General features: G+C 35.1%; 1 protein-coding gene across 9 annotated transcripts in view; it reads left to right on the top strand.

Moving 5' to 3' along the window:
• csmd3b (CUB and Sushi multiple domains 3b) overlaps positions 1-19,940 on the top strand; it is a 990,558-nt gene that overhangs the window by 812,895 nt on the left and 157,723 nt on the right. For all 9 annotated transcript variants that reach the window (XR_012395232.1, XM_068215335.2, XM_017352314.4 and 6 more), the window contains 4 exons: positions 9,155-9,340; positions 12,632-12,826; positions 15,498-15,671; positions 18,334-18,507. Coding sequence is in view for 8 of the 9 variants with exons in the window: in XM_068215335.2 (XP_068071436.1) it covers positions 9,155-9,340; positions 12,632-12,826; positions 15,498-15,671; positions 18,334-18,507 (729 nt within the window). In the remaining variant the exon portion in view is untranslated. The remainder of the gene's footprint in view (positions 1-9,154; positions 9,341-12,631; positions 12,827-15,497; positions 15,672-18,333; positions 18,508-19,940) is intronic.

Here is a 19,940-nt window from a genome sequence, read left to right as displayed (position 1 = left end):
CGACTAAAATAAAAGCAGTTTTTGTTTTTTAAACCATTTTAAGGTCAATATTATTAGCAATATTTTTTGGGATAGTCTACAGAACAAACCATCCTTAAACAATGACTTGCTTAAATACCTGAACTATAACCTAATTAACCTAGTTGAACCTTTAATTGTTGCGTTAAGCTAAATACTACCTGATAAAAGTCTTGTCATCAATCACAGTTTTATGAGCTACAAATAATAACTGGACCTTTAGTTGATAATTTGGAAAAGTGGCAGAAGGTAGATTTTTCTGATGAATCATCTGTTGAACTGCATCACCATCATCACAAATACTGCAGAAGACCTACTGGAACCAACATGAACACAAGATTCTCATAAAAAAACAAGTAAAGGAGAATTCATGGTTTGGGGTTACATTCAATATGGGGGTGTGCGAGAGATCTGCAGAGTGGATGATCAACATCAACAGCCTGAGGTATCAAGACATTTGTGCTGCCCATTACATTACAAACCACAGGAGAGGGCAAATTCCTCCGCAGGATAGCGCTCGTTCTCATACTTTAGCCTCCACATCAAAGCTCCTGAAAGCAAAGAAGGTCAAGGTGCTGCAGGATTGGCCAGCCCAGTCACCAGACATGAACATTATTGAGCATGTCTGGGGTAAGATGAAGGAGGAGGCATTGAAGATGAATCCAAAGAATCTTGATGAACTCTGGGAGTCCTGCAGGAACGCTTTCTTCACCATTCCAGATGACTTTATTAATCAGTGATTTGAGTCATGTCAGAGATGTATGGATGCAGTCCTCCAAGCTCATGATGGAGTCAGACTCAATATTCATTCTGTTTCCACTGCAGCATGACTTTATATTCTATACTGGACATTATTTCTGTTAAGTGACGAGACTTTTGTCTAAGCAAAGTCAGACCTTACTGTCCTAAATAAAGCATTAAAAATCAAGGCATGATCATATTTTATTTTGGTGAAACAAGCGTAATCTAGAGGCATTTGCCTTTCATATAAGCCACTTCTGATACCAAATGATCAACTAGAAGTCAAGTTATTATTTGCTATTTCTAAAACTTGGATAGGCGACAAGATTTTTGTCAGGTAGTGTAGTATCTTGAAACAAAGTCTAGTCTAGTATTATGTGCTGTCATCATGGCAAAGATAAAATAAATCAGTTATTAGAAATTTGTTATTAAACTGTTATGTTTAGAAATGTGTTAAAAAAATCTTCTTTCCATTAAACAGAATTAAGGGAAATAAAATATACAGGGGGGCTCATAATTCCGGAGGGCTAACAAGTCTGACTTCAACTGTATGTGATCCTGTAATGCTAAATCAGTCATAAATTTGATATTGAGATTTAAACATCATCTGAAAGCTGAATAAAACAAGCTTTCTATTAATGTTTGATTTGTTGGGATAATCATTCTGACTTCAACTGTACATCTAAGGGAACGAGATGGAGGAAAGTTAGCGAGTGAAGGGCATAAAAAATTGAACTATATGCAGCTTCTGTCCAAAAATCACTTTCTGTTTTGTAAAATTCTCATCTTGCAAATTCATTTTTCAGAAAGGTCAAGCAATAAATGCTGCTTTTATTGTTGATTAATATTGTTAATATTCAACAGTCATTTTTGTACACCCTTTTTAAATAGCCCCATTACTGATTTGCAGTAAAAACAAACAACATCGTGTGGATTCAAACAGTTTTTCTGCGCGCTCATATTGACATTCTGCAGGCATGTGGGAAAGTTTTCTTTTTCTGCTTTCAGTATTTCAAAGTTAAGCTCAATCAATAGCATTTGTTGCGTAATATTGATTACCACAAAAAGTTATGTTGACTCATCCCTCAGTTTCTTTTTAGAAAAGCCAAAATCAAGGTTACCATGAGGCATTTACAGCGGAAATGATTATGGTCGATTTTTGGAGGATTTATAAGCAGAAATGTGAAGTTAATAATTTTATCAAGACTCTTTTAGGACTGATTTCTAGGTTTGACAACTTTATATCACCTTTATATCATGTGTACACGTCTATATATCATTTATATATATATCATATTTATATTATTGAGACAATGAAATTTTATTTTTAGGATTTGAACATTAACATATAAACAAAACGAAAAGGAAAGGAACAATAATCTCATATCCACGTATATGCATATTAAATAATAAATGTAAATGATGTTAATTAAACCAACACACACACACTCACACACACACAAACACACACACACAAAAGTGCCAAAACCATAGCCATTTTTATTTTGTTCAATTAGATGTTTGCTAACATTGTGAGTAACAAAATTGCAGAAATTGACTTCATTTATTAAAATACATTTCAAGCCATTCAAAACAGTGAGCAATTTAACATACTATCGTTCAATTATTAATTATTCAGTTAGTAATTATTTTTACTAAATCAAAAGCATACAAATTTCAACCGACTAGTTATACATACATACTTATATATATAGATATATATATTTATATATATATATATATATATATATATATATATATATATATATATATATATATATATATATATATATATATATATATAAATATTATAAATTTAAATAAATATAAAAATGATTAAATAAATAAACATTAATAAAATACAAATAAATAAATAGTAAATTAAAACATTAAAAATAAATAAATAAATGATAATGATAATATTAATTATTTTTTATTATATATTTTTTACTTAGAAATATATTATTATTACCATTATTTTTAATTATTTTTTTTTTATTATTGATGTCAATGTTATTACTATTGTTGTTATTATCATTATTATAATTATTATTTATGTGTAATATTTTAATGTATTATTATCATTTTTATTTATTTTAATATTATTAAAACATAATTACAAATAATAATAATAACAATTACAATAATAATAATTTTTCAATTATTCATGTAAATTGGTGTTTGATTAGATTTATTTTTATTATTATTATTATTGTTATTATTATTCATTCATTCATTCATTTTCTTAGTCCCTTTATAAATCTGGGGGCGTCACAACTGAATGAACCGCCAACTTATCCAGCATACGTTTTACGCTGCGGATGCCCTTCCAGCTGCAACACATCTCTGGGAAACATCTATACACACTCATTCACACTCATACACTACGGATAATTTAGCCTACCCAATTCACATGTAATTCGCATGTCTTTGGACTGTGAGGGAAACCGGAGCACCTGGAGGAAACCCACGCGAACGCAGGGAGAACATGCACACAGAACTTCACACAGAAACGCAAACTGACCCAGCTCAAACCAGCGACCTTCTTACTGTAAGGCGACAGCACTTGTGCCACTGTGTCGCTATTATTATTATTATTATTATATTATTATATCATTATTATTTAATTTTTGTTTTTCACTAAATCTCTCTGGTTTATGTTTTAGCTGTTGGGGTTTGATTTATTGTAAAACCTTGAAAAAACTTAATAAAGGCATGTTATACAAAAAATAAAAATACATATTTACAAACACACAATTGACATAATACTCATATATGGTTCTTAAAGATGGTCAAAGACTTATCATTGGCTTTCATTGTACATGTTTGACTGTGACCTACATTTCTCCTTTTTTTTTTTTACTCAAAAGAGGGATGAAGTCGAAATTAATTTTCATGGTAATCAACATTATGAGCTTAACTCATAATAAACGCTGAATATTCCAGTATTGTACTGACTTAAACACCCAAGAGGGCTTTTTTAAAGTCAGCAGGTAGTCGTTCAGTGTTTGCAGATACGATCAGTAATTTCCTTTACGTCTCTCTAACAAGCTTTTACGGTCGGTGATGGAGACGCAGTAATTACCGTTGCCACTTTTCTCACTGATGCTGTTTACTCATGATCTGTTTCATTTGTCACATTAATGAGTGATCTCCAGCGCTCTCTCTTTCTCCATCTGCTCCACCTAGATTCAGCTTCACAGTAGAGGAGACGAGCCTGAATAAATAGTTTCTGAGGCGGTGCATTCATGCGGGGCCCAAAACTACTGCACTAATGTGACAGAATGGGCCCCTCTGAGGGCCACGGGCTCCGGTGCCGCTAACGTCAAGTGACACTTAAATCACTCTGTAAACTTGCAGAAGCATTCTGGGTACTTTTTTTTTGTTCTTGTTGTCTCAAAGCAAAGCAACAAGAGTTCATCTCACGTCAGTGTCAAATGGACCAGCGTTGTTCTTTACTTGTAGTTGTGCTCATAGTGAAACACTGCAGGGAAATACACCACACTTAGTGAAGTTTATTTATAAACTAATTTCGAGAGGAGCACGTGCTTATGATTGATAGCAGCTGGGTATTATTAGCTAACACACAACATAGCAATCAGACGATTCCTAAATCACGATAAATAACCAGAGTATCTTACTTCCGCCATCTTCGTCTTGAAGAATCCCCCCTTCCACCCCTACTCCTCCCCTTTCCTTGTCAGGGCAGCACAGAGGCCCAATAGTTAGCAACATTACCTCACAGCAAGAATGTCACTGGTCAGCCTGATCTCACGTGGAAACGTAAGTATTTTACGTTTTGTCAGTTTAGTGGCTAATTCGTACGGATTTGTACGAGTTCAGTTGTACAAAAATGCACGATTTTAAAAAGGAGGCGTGGCACCCCACCCCACCCCTAACCCCAACCGTCATCGGGTGATAAGCAAATCGTACTAAATTGCACGAAATAGATCATAGATTTTAGTGTGGAGTTTGCATGTTCTCCCCGTGTTTGCATGGGTTTTCCCGGGCTCTCCGGTTGCCTCCCACAGACCAAAAACATGTAACATAAGTTACTTTATAAAACTAAATCGACATCATAGACGAGCGTTAAATTCAACATACACTCTCCATAGCTATTTATATTCTACTGTTACGTGTTTATGATGTTAAATTATTAAATGGATGAAACGTAACAATCAGTGAGTCTATTGATGCTGGGTGAATGAAGAGAAGACACAACCGCTTGATAAGTGAAACAAAAAGTAAGTATTTATTAACAGATAATATCAAATAATGAATATGAAATGTAAGGTAAATGTTAATTAAAGAAAACAGGAGTGTTGCCAAAACAAAGAAATAAATATAACAAAACAATCTAAATAAACCCCAACCCACTAAACTGACTGATCAAAGAAAAATGCAGAAACAAAACCGTAATCTTCAGCACGTAGCTTAACTACACTTCATAACTCGCAAACATAATTACACATGTGGCAACGCCTTCATTAACTAACTAATACAGAATTATTAAGGGTGTCACGATCCTCCAAATCTTCGATTCGATTACATTTTCGATTCTAAAGGCACGATTCGATTCGATTTTCGATTATGAATAATGAATTAATTAATGACCAATTAATTATTTGTAGCTTACCGTTTAAACTACCTGACCTGCATGGTCTTTGTTTTACCCATAAACAAATCATACAGTAAATGAATAAAGGCAAGATACACACATAATTACCACCTGTCAATCACTTTTTTTTGCGGGACTCGTGAATAGGCAGTGATCTGTGTCGTTATAATGGCGTCGGTAAAAAAAGACACACAACCAACAGGAACCAGCCAACAGTATCTGAGGTGTTCGCTAAAATGACTAAGTACAAGTGAGTGAAAGATTGAAGCAGTCCTCTGACTGCCTGGACCTGCTGTCTGGAGCACATGGCTGTGTCTGTGTGGTCACGTGATGTGCATTTTCAGAGGTAGAGAGGAAGGAGGGCTGCTTAGAAATGCTACACGTCACTGTGGATGTCAAATCGTTGTCGTTCTAAAATGCCATTTTAAAACAAAGACAGTGTAAACAGGGCCTGAGTGTGTACTTTTCGCGGGTGAATTTGCAACGGGGGCGGGCGGAGGATCGCGATGCCGGTGTTGTCTATCGGACGAACCGTACGTAATACGTACATAGCAGAGCTTGCAAAACTGTGTTTTTTTGTCGACAACACGAACGTTGTCAACATAACTCACTGGAAATCCAAAATGCTTACACACCGGCGACTTCATTGAAAGAGGAGAGGGTTTAAGTTCTGTCGACGGGTCTCCTGCGTCTGCAGTTCAACAAGCACTTCAACAAGCCTGTTTTTTTCCCGCTTGGCAAGCCAAGCTGACATGACATGGGGGCGTGGCAGCATCAACGATTCTATTTTTTGATTCGATAATCGAAATTGAGCATAAATTTCGATCGATTTCGATTAAAAATCGAGAAATCGTGACACCCCTAAGAATTATACTAAGCTGCTCGCAATACTAGAATTCTCGTAAAGTACACACTGTTAGCAAAACAAGATCTCAGGTAATCCAATTCTCATAAAGATCGTTCAAATTCTCACTCGCCAAAAAATTGAGCAGCTGGTAAGTCAATATCAATAGAGAGAAAACTAGAACACAGCACTCGCAAACGAACCAAGCGAAACAAACAAGTGAACAGTTCAGCCGACACAAGTGAGGAGACTGGCTAGCTAAGCGCTCCTTCAGAACAGCGCAAGCGCACGGCTTTTATACTGCGCGGACCCAATCCTTATTGGCGCGCCGATTGAGTGACGAAGATGATTGACAGCTCACTCGACCAATGGTAGCACACCTGAAACAGGATAGGACCACAAAAAGAGAGAGAAAGAGAGAGAAAAGAGCGCAAAACAGAAAACAACAAAATACCACAAAACATACGTGAAACGTAACATCTACATTAACCATTATCAAGCAGGGGAGTTCTCGAGACCTACCTGAGCTCAAACTCCCCTCTTCCCCTGCAACGGTAGGGAGCCCCGGGCTCGAGGATCTCAAGAGCTCAGGGCTCTCTCCACGCTTCAAAATCAATCATCAGCTAAGGGCGAACTCTTGAAAACTACTTATTTAAAATGAGCAGTGCAATTGTTATCTGTTTTTGTGGGGGGGGGGGGTTAATTGTTTTACCCTATTAAACAAAAGATTTAATAACATTTAACAACACTTTACAATATCAATATTTTCTCCGTAAACTGAGACTATGTTCAAATGCTAGGAGGGTAGACATATTTAACAGTTCACAGCATCTGAAAGATTGAAAACCCCTGGTCTAGTGAACCTATTAATTAAAAAAAAAAACAAGTTTTCATACTGCAAATCCACTTAAGTTCAGCCTGAACAATTCCTAAGATTGATCGATACTGTGTTAAAAGCAATATCTGACAAGCCCAGCACAAAAGAGCAAAAGAAAAACAACAGTACGTGATTTTAGATGATCAACGTCAAGGTTTACTCGCACTTAATGACAGATATTTTTCATAAACACTGAAACAGCATTCAACGAGCTAAGCGGTTCCATCACATCTACACTGCGCTTGACATTGGTGCCGCAAACCAGCCAATGAAACGCCGCATTTGGCTTCTTGTTCACCTTCTCCCTTATGCAAGCAGCTCTGGAACATATGATTTATCAACGCACTGTACTTTTAGATGACACTAAGTATGAATCATTGCCGTGCACAGGCTCACTAGATTTATAGAGCAGCAAAACCACTGGTACATTTGAGAAACAAAGAGGCCTGAGAGGCAAAACATCACACACTGCTTGGGGAAAAAAGGTGAACAATAGAAGTAAAACCTAAAAGGAGCATTCAGAAAGAACATGTAATTATATTGTTACTTTATTTATATATCGTTCAATAAATTACATTAATAACCTATACTAATATACATTTTAATACGATTTAATTCATTCATTTTTATATATATATATATATACAGTTGAAATCAGAATTATCAGCCCTCCTTTGAATTTATTTTTTTTTATTTCCTGAATGATGTTTAACAGAGCAAGGAAATTTTCACAGTATGTCTGATAATAATTTTTCTTCTAATTTTTTAAAAGCCATTTTAAGGACAAAATTATAAGCCCCTTTAAGCTATATATTTTTTCAATAGTCTAAAGCACAAAACATCATTATACAATAAGTTGCCTAATTACCCTAACCTGCCTAGTTAACCTAATTAACCTAGTTAGGCTAGGCAAAGATGAAATAAATCAGTTATTAGAGATGAGTTATTAAAACTATTATGTTTAGAAATGTGTTGAAAAAAATATTCTCTCCGTTAAACAGAAATTGGGGAAAAAATAAACAGGGGTGCTAATAATTCTGACTTCAAGTGTATATTTTGGGTATTATATTATATTATATTATATTATATTATATTATATTATATTATATTATATTATATTATATTATATTATATTATATTATATTATAATATATTATATTATATTATATTATATTATATTATATTATATTATATTATTTTATATTATATTATATTATATTATGTTATCTTATATTACATTATATTATAATATTTTATATTATTTTATTTCATATTATATTATATTATATTATAATATTTTATATTATATTATAATATTTTATATTATATTATATTATATTATATTATATTATATTATATTATATTATATTATATTATATTATATTATATACTGTATTTTGTATCTTCTCTGTTAGCCACTGGGTGTCTTGAGTTTGTCAAATCATGCATTTCTAAAAAAATAAAAAATAAATACTTACATGTGTGTAAAGTTTGTCTGGGCACATATCTAATATCGGTAACACTTTACAATAAGGTTCATTAGTTAATGCAATTACTAACATGAACTAATCATGAACAACACGTACAGCATTTATTAATCATAATTGAACATTTACCAATGCATTATTAACATCCAAGTCCATGTTAACATTAGTTAAAGCACTGTGAGTTAACATGAACTAACAATGAACAACTGTATTTTCATTAACTAACGTTTACTAACATGAATAAATACAGTAGTAAATGTATTGTTCATTGTTTGTTCATGTTAGTAAATGCATTAATTAACATTAACTAATAAACCTTATTGTAAAGTGCTACCCTAATATCTATAATCTGACTTTAAATAAACTCAAACTCATGAACACCAAAATAAATTAAAAAAAAACTAGTAAACATCTTGAAAAACCTGCCCATCAAATACCTAATGTTTAATTCTCCAATGGCAATGGAATATTCTGCTGGAGAAATAAGCAATGATCAGAGTTTTTTAATTATCTTGTCATAGTTATGGTTTAACACTCCATATGTCTCTCACTTTTTTCCCCCCCATAAGCCGTGTCCTGTGGAGTGCCCAAGGCTCCAGTGAACGGAGGAGTGCTTGCGATGGACTACTCGGTGGGCACACGTGTGACCTACTTCTGCAGTGATGGCTACCGGCTGTCCTCCAAAGAGCTGACCAGCGCTGTGTGCCAGCCTGACGGCACCTGGAGCAACCACAACAAGGTCCCTCGCTGCTCAGGTACAGACACACGAGATGCAGAGCCCCCCGGCATCAAGAGTACAGCAGATAAAGACATACCGACACAGTAGAAGAGAAAGCAGAGCGCTTTAAAAGTGTACTGTTATGCCTTGTTTTTTACTAAATGTAATATAGAAAACATATTTGTGTATTCAAAATGTGAAATTTCAGCTTAAATTAGCTCCTGGGTTGTTTTTTATAGTATGTTGTCTTTTTTAGGGAGGAAGTAAAAACACTTTTGCTGTGTCCGAAATTGCCCACTTCTACATTTACATTTACATTTAGTTATTTAGCAGACACTTTTATCCAAAGCGACTTACAAATGAGGACAAGGAAGCAATTTACACAACTATAAGAGCAACAATGAAGAAGTGCTGTAGGCAAGTTTCAGGTGTGTAAAGTGTAATGCTGCGTTCACACCAGACGCGGAACGCGCGTCAAGCGTGAGTTATTTACATGTTAAGTCAATGCAAACGCGTGAATAGACATCCTGCGCCGCGATACGCGCGAATGGCACGGTGCGAATAGCACGATACGCGTGAATGGCGCAGGGCGAATTGATTGTTTTGCGCGCTAATCTCTCGAGTTCGAAAATCTGAACTTCAGCGGACATTCGCGGCACGTTAACCAATCAGAAGCTTGCTCTTGTGGGGGCGTGATTGTGATGCAGAACCTGTTGATGGTGTCCCGGGAATATCCTCCAGGCGACACCGACAACAAGTCATCAAACTGGGCTTGGCTCAGTCAGATGCACCGTTGAAAGCCTCCGTAATCCAGGTTCAGTTTCTGGAGGAGTTTATGAGCTCACACAGCTGGATGCACCTCTGAAAGCATGTAGTGGACTCAGACACGGTCCTAAACGTATCGACGCTGTTTTTCAGCCTTCATAAAGTACATAAACACTGTTATTTTCTTCATAAAATCCATGTTAGCCATTTAGCAACGAAGCTACAGTCACTGGGCAGACAGAAGCCCTGCCCATTACGCGAATCCGCGTCTGTTTTGAAGTAAATTTGACACGCGAATAAAGCGGATTTCACGCGCGAATGAAGCCAGTAAACTCAAATGTTCACGCGGCTATTTTTCCGCGATTTATCAGCGTGTTTCACGTCTGGTGTGAACACAGCATGAGAAGCAAAACATTAGTAATTTATTTTTTTGTAGGACAGTTAGCGGTAAAACCAGAGAGATAATTGCAGAATAGGAAGGAAAGTAAAGACTAAATAGTTGAGTTTTTAGTTGTTTTTTTAAGACAGCGAGTGCCGTTCTGATGCAGTAAGGGAGTTCATTCCACCAGCTGGGCAGATTAAACGCGAGAGTTCGGGAAAGTGATTTCTTCCCTCTTTGGGATGGAACCACGAGGCGATGTTCATTCACAGAACGCAAGTTTCTGGAGCAAAGCCAGAAGTCGCTTTGTAGGCAAACATCAGAGCTTTGAATTTGATGCGAGCAGCAACTGGCAGCCAGTGCAAACGGATGAGTAGCGGAGTGACATGTGCTCTTTTAGGTTCATTAAAGACCACTCGTGCTGCTGCGTTCTGAAGCAGCTGAAGAGGTTTGATAGAGTTAGCTGGAAGCCCGGCTAGTAGAGAGTTTCAATAATCCAGTCTGGAGAGAACAAGAGCTTGAACAAGGAGTTGAGCTGCATGTTCAGATAGGAAGGGTCGGACATTTCTGATGTTATAGAGTGCGAATCTGCAAGATCGAACAGTTCTAGAAATGTGGTCAGAGAAGTGTTCTATACTGTATAGTACGCTAAAACCAGTATGCGAGAAGTACTCAGATGACCTACTACTACCCAACGTTATTATAGTTAACGAAAACGAACGGAAAAATGAAAGCTCCAGACATCACAAAATAACAGATGAAAGTATATAAAAGCATGGCCGCATAGTCTACATTATTATTCATTTATTTATTTTTGTACGGAGGAAAAGTTCTTCACAATTAAAACCGTCTAGTTTTGTCACAATGGTTGCATTTCTTTTTTTTTTCTTCGATAACCTTAAGATCAACAAACATTCACTGCTGCTGCGCATCTAAAGGCTGATTTATACTTCTGAGTCAAGTGTATGCGTATGCTACGGCGCAGCCTACGTGTTGACGTGCCCTACGCCTCATTGATGTGCACCTCTCAAAAAATGTAACTACACGTCCCAACGACATGTAGCGCAAGCTCTGTGATTAGTCGGCTTGGTAGCACTGACGAGTCTGGGCGGGACCGAGAGCCTCACAAGTGGCGCAAGGCTAATTGAGCGACTGTTTATAAGTGTGGAGTCCCGTGAAGGAGCTCCGGATGGAAAGTTTTGTTTTGTGTTTACCTCATGGTTAAAGTTGTTGCACGTCCGCCGGTTCCTGCCTCAAAATGAGCGAGTTTGAGCCACTTGTACATTCAGGAAACGTTCAGAAAAAAACAAACACCAGCGAAGAAACTCGACACAGAGAAACATTAACACCTCACTGCTAACTAGCGTTTCGGAAGTGTTAATGCAGTTCAACAGAAACAGCACGCAGAAGTATAAATGTACAGCTACGCTCGTTGCATGTGCCGTGGGTTACGCCGGTCACTCAAAGCAGAAGTATAAACCAGGCTTTAGTGTTCACGTTTCAGTTGAATCTGCCGAAATGCCAGTAAATACTTGGATTATAGCAAAACAAGACGGAGATTTAATTGCAGCGATTACATGGCAGGCTACATTATTTATATTCTCCTTGATTGAAGTGTGGTTGTGGTATTTTTTTGGGGAAGCTATCGAGAACTACCTGATCTCATATCCCTCCTAATGCTTATTGACCAGGTGGGAGCCTTGGGCTCATCTATCACCGAGCTCAGGGTTCTCTCCCGGGACAGCATGCCAAACTAGCTCAAATAGTCAAGCATTATTTAAGTGTGAACTCTTGAAAATATGATACCCCAGTGGACCACACCTTTAATTAAAAAGGAGCTGTAAATTACAGTATAATAGACTCTATATCAGAATGCATTATGAGGTCTGATTAAAAGCCAAATGCAGGCTTTATTTAGTGTGTGCTGTGGCTTTTATGCTGCTCAGTCTGCCACATTGTTGGCTTGATGATTTGCTGACAGCACACTGTGAATAATGCTGTTCGACACATGAAGTTGCTGCCGTTCCAAATCAGTCCAATCACTTTAGATATCACACCTCAGAGCTCAGCCGCCCATGAAAAGATCAGGCTGGCCCAATAGGTTTCGGAAGAGAAGCACTAAATAATACAAATACACTGTACTTGTGCTTTATGATTATGGATTTGTGTGTATTTTCTGCACAGTTGTGGTTTGTCCGAGTATCGGATCTTTTTCTCTGGAACATGGAAGATGGAGGATCGTTAACGGCTCGCATTATGAATACAGAACCAAAATCATCTTCACCTGCGATCCTGGCTATTACCGCCTCGGGCCGGCTTACATTCAGTGCATGGCCAACGGAGCGTGGAGCTGGAAGAACGAGAGACCCCACTGCCAGAGTAAGTGTGGGACGCAACTCAGATTAAAGCTGTTAGGAATTGATTCCGGTTTCTGGACTTCAAGGACTCGGTTCTTAGAAATGATTCCTCACAGTTGCTTTGATTCTTTTCATTTATATTTCATTCTCATATTCTGACAGAAGTAAGTAAACAGTAAAAAGAAGCTCGTTTCAAGTACATACAGCTGAAGTCCAAATTATTAGCTAAGATGCTAATGGTGACCCCTAGTTTAAAAGTGTTTATTTTTATTTTAAATTTGATGTGTAGAGTTTTGTAATTGAGTAAATTCCCCTTCTGAGTGTGATTCATTCAGTTGAACTTCGTTAAACACAGACTTCATTCAGTCCAGATTTTTCTAAATGTTTTGTGAATATTTGTCTCAGTCAATTGGAAGCCAGGCCCGGATTGGCTAATCGCAGGACCAGAAGAGTTCCTGGTGAGCCGGTCCGTTTTTTTTTTTTTAAGTGTCCCTAGCTGTTTGCACTCTCAGCAGTCATTTTTCATTTATTCATTTATTTGACCATAGCCTCCCTCTTTTTATTCATTATTTTGCTGCAGCTCCGCTCTTTTTTTGTTTTTTCTCGCAGCCCCGTGAACAAATTGCAGCCTGCAGGTTAATGATGACGTAACTATCATTCGACGCCAAACAGCGGCACCATAGTGAATATATGAATTCCAATAAGTCATATTAATGAATATTACACCTGCTCAATGAAGATCAGATGATTTACTACATTAGTAAACTTGACATAACTGTGCTGGTTAAAAGCATAGCAGTGCCAATGTGGTCCTGTGGTCAGCACGTTGCGCTACTACACTGCCGACCCGAATTCAAACCTCATCCTAGTATTTATTTATTTATTTATTTATTTTCATTTTTAGTGTTAACCACTTAAACTCTGCGGACCCGGTACCGGGTTCGTGACGTCATCGACAATCACTTTTAAATTTAAAGGGCTAGCATTGCACCAGACCCCAGTTAGTGGTTTCGTTTGAAAGTGTAGAATCTATATTTTATGCACATATGCATCCCTTTGGTTTTTATTCTACTGTACAAAAGTTATTTACACTTAAATACACAGTATTTTGGAGACCCAAGCCGGGTATTTCACATCGGTTCATTTTCATATTTTTCATATGGTTCATATATGACACATGTACAAGTTATAGCTCAAATGAAAGCTCTTGCCGGTGCTTATATGGTTCAAGCTTTCTTTTTACTGAATTATATTCACATATCAAACAGTTGCCGAATGAATCGCGGTGTTTTCATGGCGCAGAAGTGAAAACAATACATTTATGATCACTAAGCAGCCCCAGATAGCACAGACAGCTGTCATCTCTTACCTTATGCTGTGCGCTTTAGGGCCATTTCTCCTCTGTTTTTGAGGTGATGTGCATAAGTAATCCTTTTATATGTCTGATGTGCTCCAAACACAGTGAATTATGTTTGATTAAACATAAGAATAATGAAATATGTAAACAATGATCAGTCCCTGTGGCTTGTACAGCACCTCTCATCAGTTGGAACACAATAACTTTTGCATAGATTATAGTAGAGACATTTTTCTTTTTTCCTATGATTTCAGACATGTGCAGGAACCACCAAAATTAATTACAGCATGCTAGACCACACACAACCTAAAAGATACACTTTCAAATTTGAGTTTATAAAACTAAATACAAAAAGCGCCTCTTTTTTAGGTGTTTATTATAACACAGACAACATATACAGATATTTTAAACACTTTCAATAGTGTTTTATGAAAATTCAAATGGTTTTCTTTAAAATGATACCAAATTTTTGCATTTACGCCTCTGCATGTGGATTTGAGAAGCTTTTATATTTTGGGTAGGCAAAATCCAGGTGGAAATCCCCAAATAGCAGCAGAGTTTAACTGGTTTAAGACATATAATACTGTTTGGGTTACTAATGCAGGTATACATATTTATTGATTGGGATTGGAACTGAACTTTGCAGGACACCGGCCCTGCAGGACCGAGATTGGTCACCCCTGCTTTAGGTGAACAATTAATCCATGCTAGTAAATCCACTGGTAAAAATGTTTGTTTTGATAATCTTCAATCAAAATCTGACCATTAGTTTCAGCATTTGACGGAGCTTCTTTTCTGATGACATCAGTTTGATCCTTCAGCCACTGCATTTCTAACCACGCCCCTCTTACCATTAGTTTGCAATGAGTGAATGATGCTCAAGAAGAAAGCCCCGCCTTCTATTCAATATTCCATTTCAGTTTTGAAGCACATCAGCATACTGAAATGAAAATCTCAGCAACTTTTGGCTCACGCAGACTTATGAAGGCTAATAATCAGTGTTCCTGCTGATAGAAATTACACAGTGGTATAAAAGAACCACTGAAATGATTATTGAAGCAATTAATTAAAACGAACCGAATCAGTTCTAGGAAGTGTATCTGAATTTTAATAATTATTAACAAACGGGAGTCGAATAGTTTAATCTTTTAAACTGAAAAAGGCTCCTGAAGAGAAGTCGATTCCTTTGATGAATGGAATCAATCTTGGATTCTCATGGAATTGATTCTTTTTTTCTGGAATCGACTCTCATCTCCACTGCAGTCCAGCAGTTGTTTGTGTGTGTTGTCAGATGTGTAAACTCCAGATTGTCATTGTTTGTGTCTGTGCTCTTCAGTCATCTCTTGTGGGGATCTCGCTACGCCTCCCAGTGGAAAGAAGATTGGAACGCAGACGTCCTTCGGGGCCACAGCCATATTTACATGTGACAATGGCTATATGCTGGTGGGCTCGAGCGTGCGCGAGTGTCTGTCTTCTGGGCTGTGGAGTGGAACAGAGACGCGCTGCTTGGGTAAAGTGCTGTACATCCACTGCTGCTCTTCACATCTGCTGCTTCAGACATCTTCTCCTGGCAGTGATCCAGACGGATGTTTGAAGCTTGTTAAGCCTGACAGAATCCACAATATCCTGGTTTCTAGTAGAGCTGTCTACTATGCTCATTTTTATTTCAAAGAATTCATTCAAGATTCATTCAATCTAGGAACATTCTAAGGTCATGTTTTTGTTTTGTTTGTTTACTTTTCTTTATCCTGCGTTATACCCTTCACAAATAAAGTCTTTAAAATAATGTTTTTAGTAGAATGCCATACAATATTATATTTGTACAAATACAGCTAAATCTAACTAAATAACTTCCAAATATTGGTCCAAATAATAGTATATAACAAAATAATATGACAAAATAATGGTCCAAATAATGGTTTAAATATTAGTACATGCAAATGTTTGTTATACATCTTTTATTATTATTTTAAAAAGAGAGAAAAAAAAAAGTACAAAATTTTGTTGAAATGTACTTTGTAAAAAAAAGTGTAAATATTTGGCTTGTATTTAAATGTATTATCTTTCTATTTGTAAATATATCTGATGAGAAAAATATTATAATCATTAATATATTTGTTCAAATTTGTACACCCATCGGCTCTACAGCACCCAACCCGGATCTCTCGAACTGGCGTTTTTTTGAAGTGGAGTCGTTGCTCTAACAAAGAGGCTAAAGACCATGGCCTCTAGCGTCTGTCATTAGAGCACCTTTAGAAGTCAGAGGAATGAGGTTTACCTGCATACCACTTCACTAGCTGGCCTCCAGTACAGTCACCCCCCTAAACCTCACTCCCATCCCGGACGAGCCCCCACATGTAACCCACCAATTCTACTGCACCCAACCCGCTCTGAGCTGAGCTCGAACCGGCGATTCTTTGTATGGGAGTAACTTTAGAGATCAAAGGAATGAGGTCTACCTGCATAGCACTTTGCTAGCTGGCCTCCGTTACATTCACCCCAGTAAACCTCACTCCCATCAAGGACGAGCCCCAACATGTAGTTTAATAATATATATATATAGTTATATTATATAGTGATAATATAAATAAATAGTAAGTAAATAATATATAAAAATGATTATTTTATGTCAATTAAAAAATTATAATTATTTATTATCCTGAAAATAAATACTTGTATGAATATAATAAAATATACAATTAACTATGTTATATAAGTAATATAATATTGTGTAAATTGTCTAAGTGTAAATTATGTAAAAGTTTTGATTGATAATTTAAAATCTTTAAAAAATTCCATAATTTGTATTTTAGAGTTTTGTCTCTTTTATTAGGTTTTTTTAAACATGTTAATATTTGTTTCACAGTTTTACCCACTTAACCTGTGACTGCAAGTTATTTTTATGCATCTCCAGTATGCTAAATAACACACAGTTCTCAGCATAATTGTTGACACCCCATTTCGTGAATGAATATTTTTATTCATTTCTCCGTCAACATGGGTGATTTACTGTGTATTGATGCATTTGGATAAAACAGATTAATTAAACAGATTTATTTATTAAAATAATATTTTAGTCACAGAACATCTTTAGAAATGGAAAGATTATACATTTTAACTCATTAAAATATTGCAAAGATGTGTTGTTTCTTATGATTTTTGCTTTTTTTGAACATTTTATTTAATATCTTCCATAACATATAAATTTGAGCTGCTAATTTTTGAACCATTATTGTAAGTTATTTTGTTAGATTAGGCTTCAATACTGACTAAACAAATTTATATATATAATTGTAAAGCCTCCTATAGAATATATTAATTTAAATGAGAGATTTGTGGAAGCCGTACTTATATATGCTGACCACTGAATAAATTAATATTTTTATTCATTTTTTTTTCATTTTATTTATTATTGTTATTATAATTATTTTTTGTTATATTTAGTATTTTTTTATTAGTTTTTTTATGACAGTGAAGCTTTTTATCAATTTATTTGGAAACTAGCTGAAATAAAATATTTTTTTATAATATAAAATATAATATAATATATATAATATATAATATAAAGTATGAATTATACAATTTTATGTCAAATAATAAATTATAAAGATACATTATCTATTGCATCCTGAAAATACTAATGTAGACATAATGAAATGTACAATAAAATACATTATATAAAATATGTAATTGTCTAAAAAGGATTAAAAAGGATTTGAAAAAGTATAAATTGTAATTTCTGTAGTAGTTTTTATTTGAAACCACTAAAAATTGCATCATTTTCATTTTCATTTTAGAGTTTTCAACCCTTTTAGCAGCTTTTTTGGTCAATGTTTTGTTTCTGTGGACCCTGTGACTAAAAGATGTTTTTTTTTTTTTGCATCTACAGTATATTAAATAAGACTATTAACTTCCCCTCCACCATATATTTACACACTCACTCACACACTCACAAACACACACACACACAGTGTTTAGGTGCTTAAAGTACATTAGACCTCAATAGTGTTTCTTTCTCCGGCTCCACTGAAGATCTCACTTATGCGAATTTACGCACACTCCACTAAACACTTAATTACACAAAGCAGCTCGTCTCTCTAAAAGCAGTCGCTGTTAATATTTCACCGTGTAATGTAGCCTGCCCTATCAATCCCTCTGTCTTTCTCCTGCAGCCGGTCACTGTGGTTTACCAGAGCAGATCGTCAACGGGCAGGTGATCGGGGAAAACTTCGGCTACAGAGACACAGTGGTTTACCAATGCGTCTCCGGCTTCCGGCTCATCGGATCCTCTGTGCGCATCTGCCAACAAGACCACAACTGGTCCGGACAGCTGCCCATCTGCGTCCGTGAGTTTGGGACTCTTTTCTCTCTCACACAAGCTGTGGAGAATTACTGACTCCATGAATAGATTAATTCAGACAGTAAGGCCAAAGACGCTCACACTGAGGAGAAGAAACAGACACAATCACTGATTTTAGCTGAAGCTGTCGGCTTTACTTGGAACACTAGTACAAGTAATCGGAAAAAATGTGTCTAAGGGGGTGTTCAACGAAATATTCAAAACGGCTTGTTAAAAAGAGGGCTTAGCAGAACATTAGGTAACATTTTATTTCGATGGTCCAATTGAGTATTAGTAGACTGTCTTCTTACTATGTTGATACTGCTCATTCAACAGACATTTAAGGGACTAAAAGAAACTTTGCAAGTACATGTCAACTTACACTAACCCCAACCCCAACCTAACAGTCTACTTATAATCTATTGAGAATTAGTTGCCATGTAGATGCAGTGTAATTTAAATTCAACAAACGGACCATCAAAATAAACTGACTAAATAATAACAACAAAAAAAACTGAATAAAAAAAAATTTTTGGGCTGATATATTTTATGAATAAATAAAAAATGAATAAATAAATCTGAAAAAAAAGAAAAAAAATATATATATATAATTTTTTGGGGAATTTATATATATATATATATATATATATATATATATATATATATATATATATATATATATAAATAATAATTATGTAATAATTAATAATGTCTCTATGTTAGACAGCAATTTCTTACTAAATTGCCATCTAATATGAATATATAGGCCAAAGATGAACAAAGCAGTTTAAAGCATTAAAACAAATGTAATTAATTTATTACAATGTAAAATATAGTTATATATTTACTTTTGCATCCTGAAAATACTTATATAAATATAATTAAATATAATTGTGTAAATTGTCTAAGTGTTAATTATGTTGTCGTTTTTATTAATAAGTTAAAATCATTATATATATTACATAATTTTCATCTTTTTTATTAGGTTTTTTACATCTCAGTATTTTTAATCTAGTTTCTCTGGATCTTCTCTGAATTTTTTTTTCCAGATTTTTTTGTCATGTTTAATTAATTTGTTTTCTTTCTGAGTAAAAAAATAAATAAAAATAATAATACATAAATAAATTATATATATATATATATATATATATATATATATATATATATATATATATATATATATATATATATATATATATATATATATATATTTAACCATGATTTAACCCAAAAAATTCTAAAATTGTTGTTCACAAAATACAAGATAGTTGTCACTTTAAAACTTTATATTTAACAACTTCAAACCAATAGTTTTTACCCTATTGTTTACATTTAAGGATTTTTTTTATCAAATTATTATGTTTATTAAGACACTATTTTACCCATATTTTGACATTTTATTTTTACCAAAGACTACAAAAAAATGCTTTTCTTTCTTGA

This window comes from Danio rerio, chromosome 19 (assembly GCF_049306965.1).
Source record: "Danio rerio strain Tuebingen ecotype United States chromosome 19, GRCz12tu, whole genome shotgun sequence".
Lineage (NCBI taxonomy): Eukaryota > Metazoa > Chordata > Actinopteri > Cypriniformes > Danionidae > Danio > Danio rerio.
The sequence above is the reverse complement of the archived record's forward strand: the minus strand, read 5'-3'. Positions and strand labels throughout refer to the sequence as shown.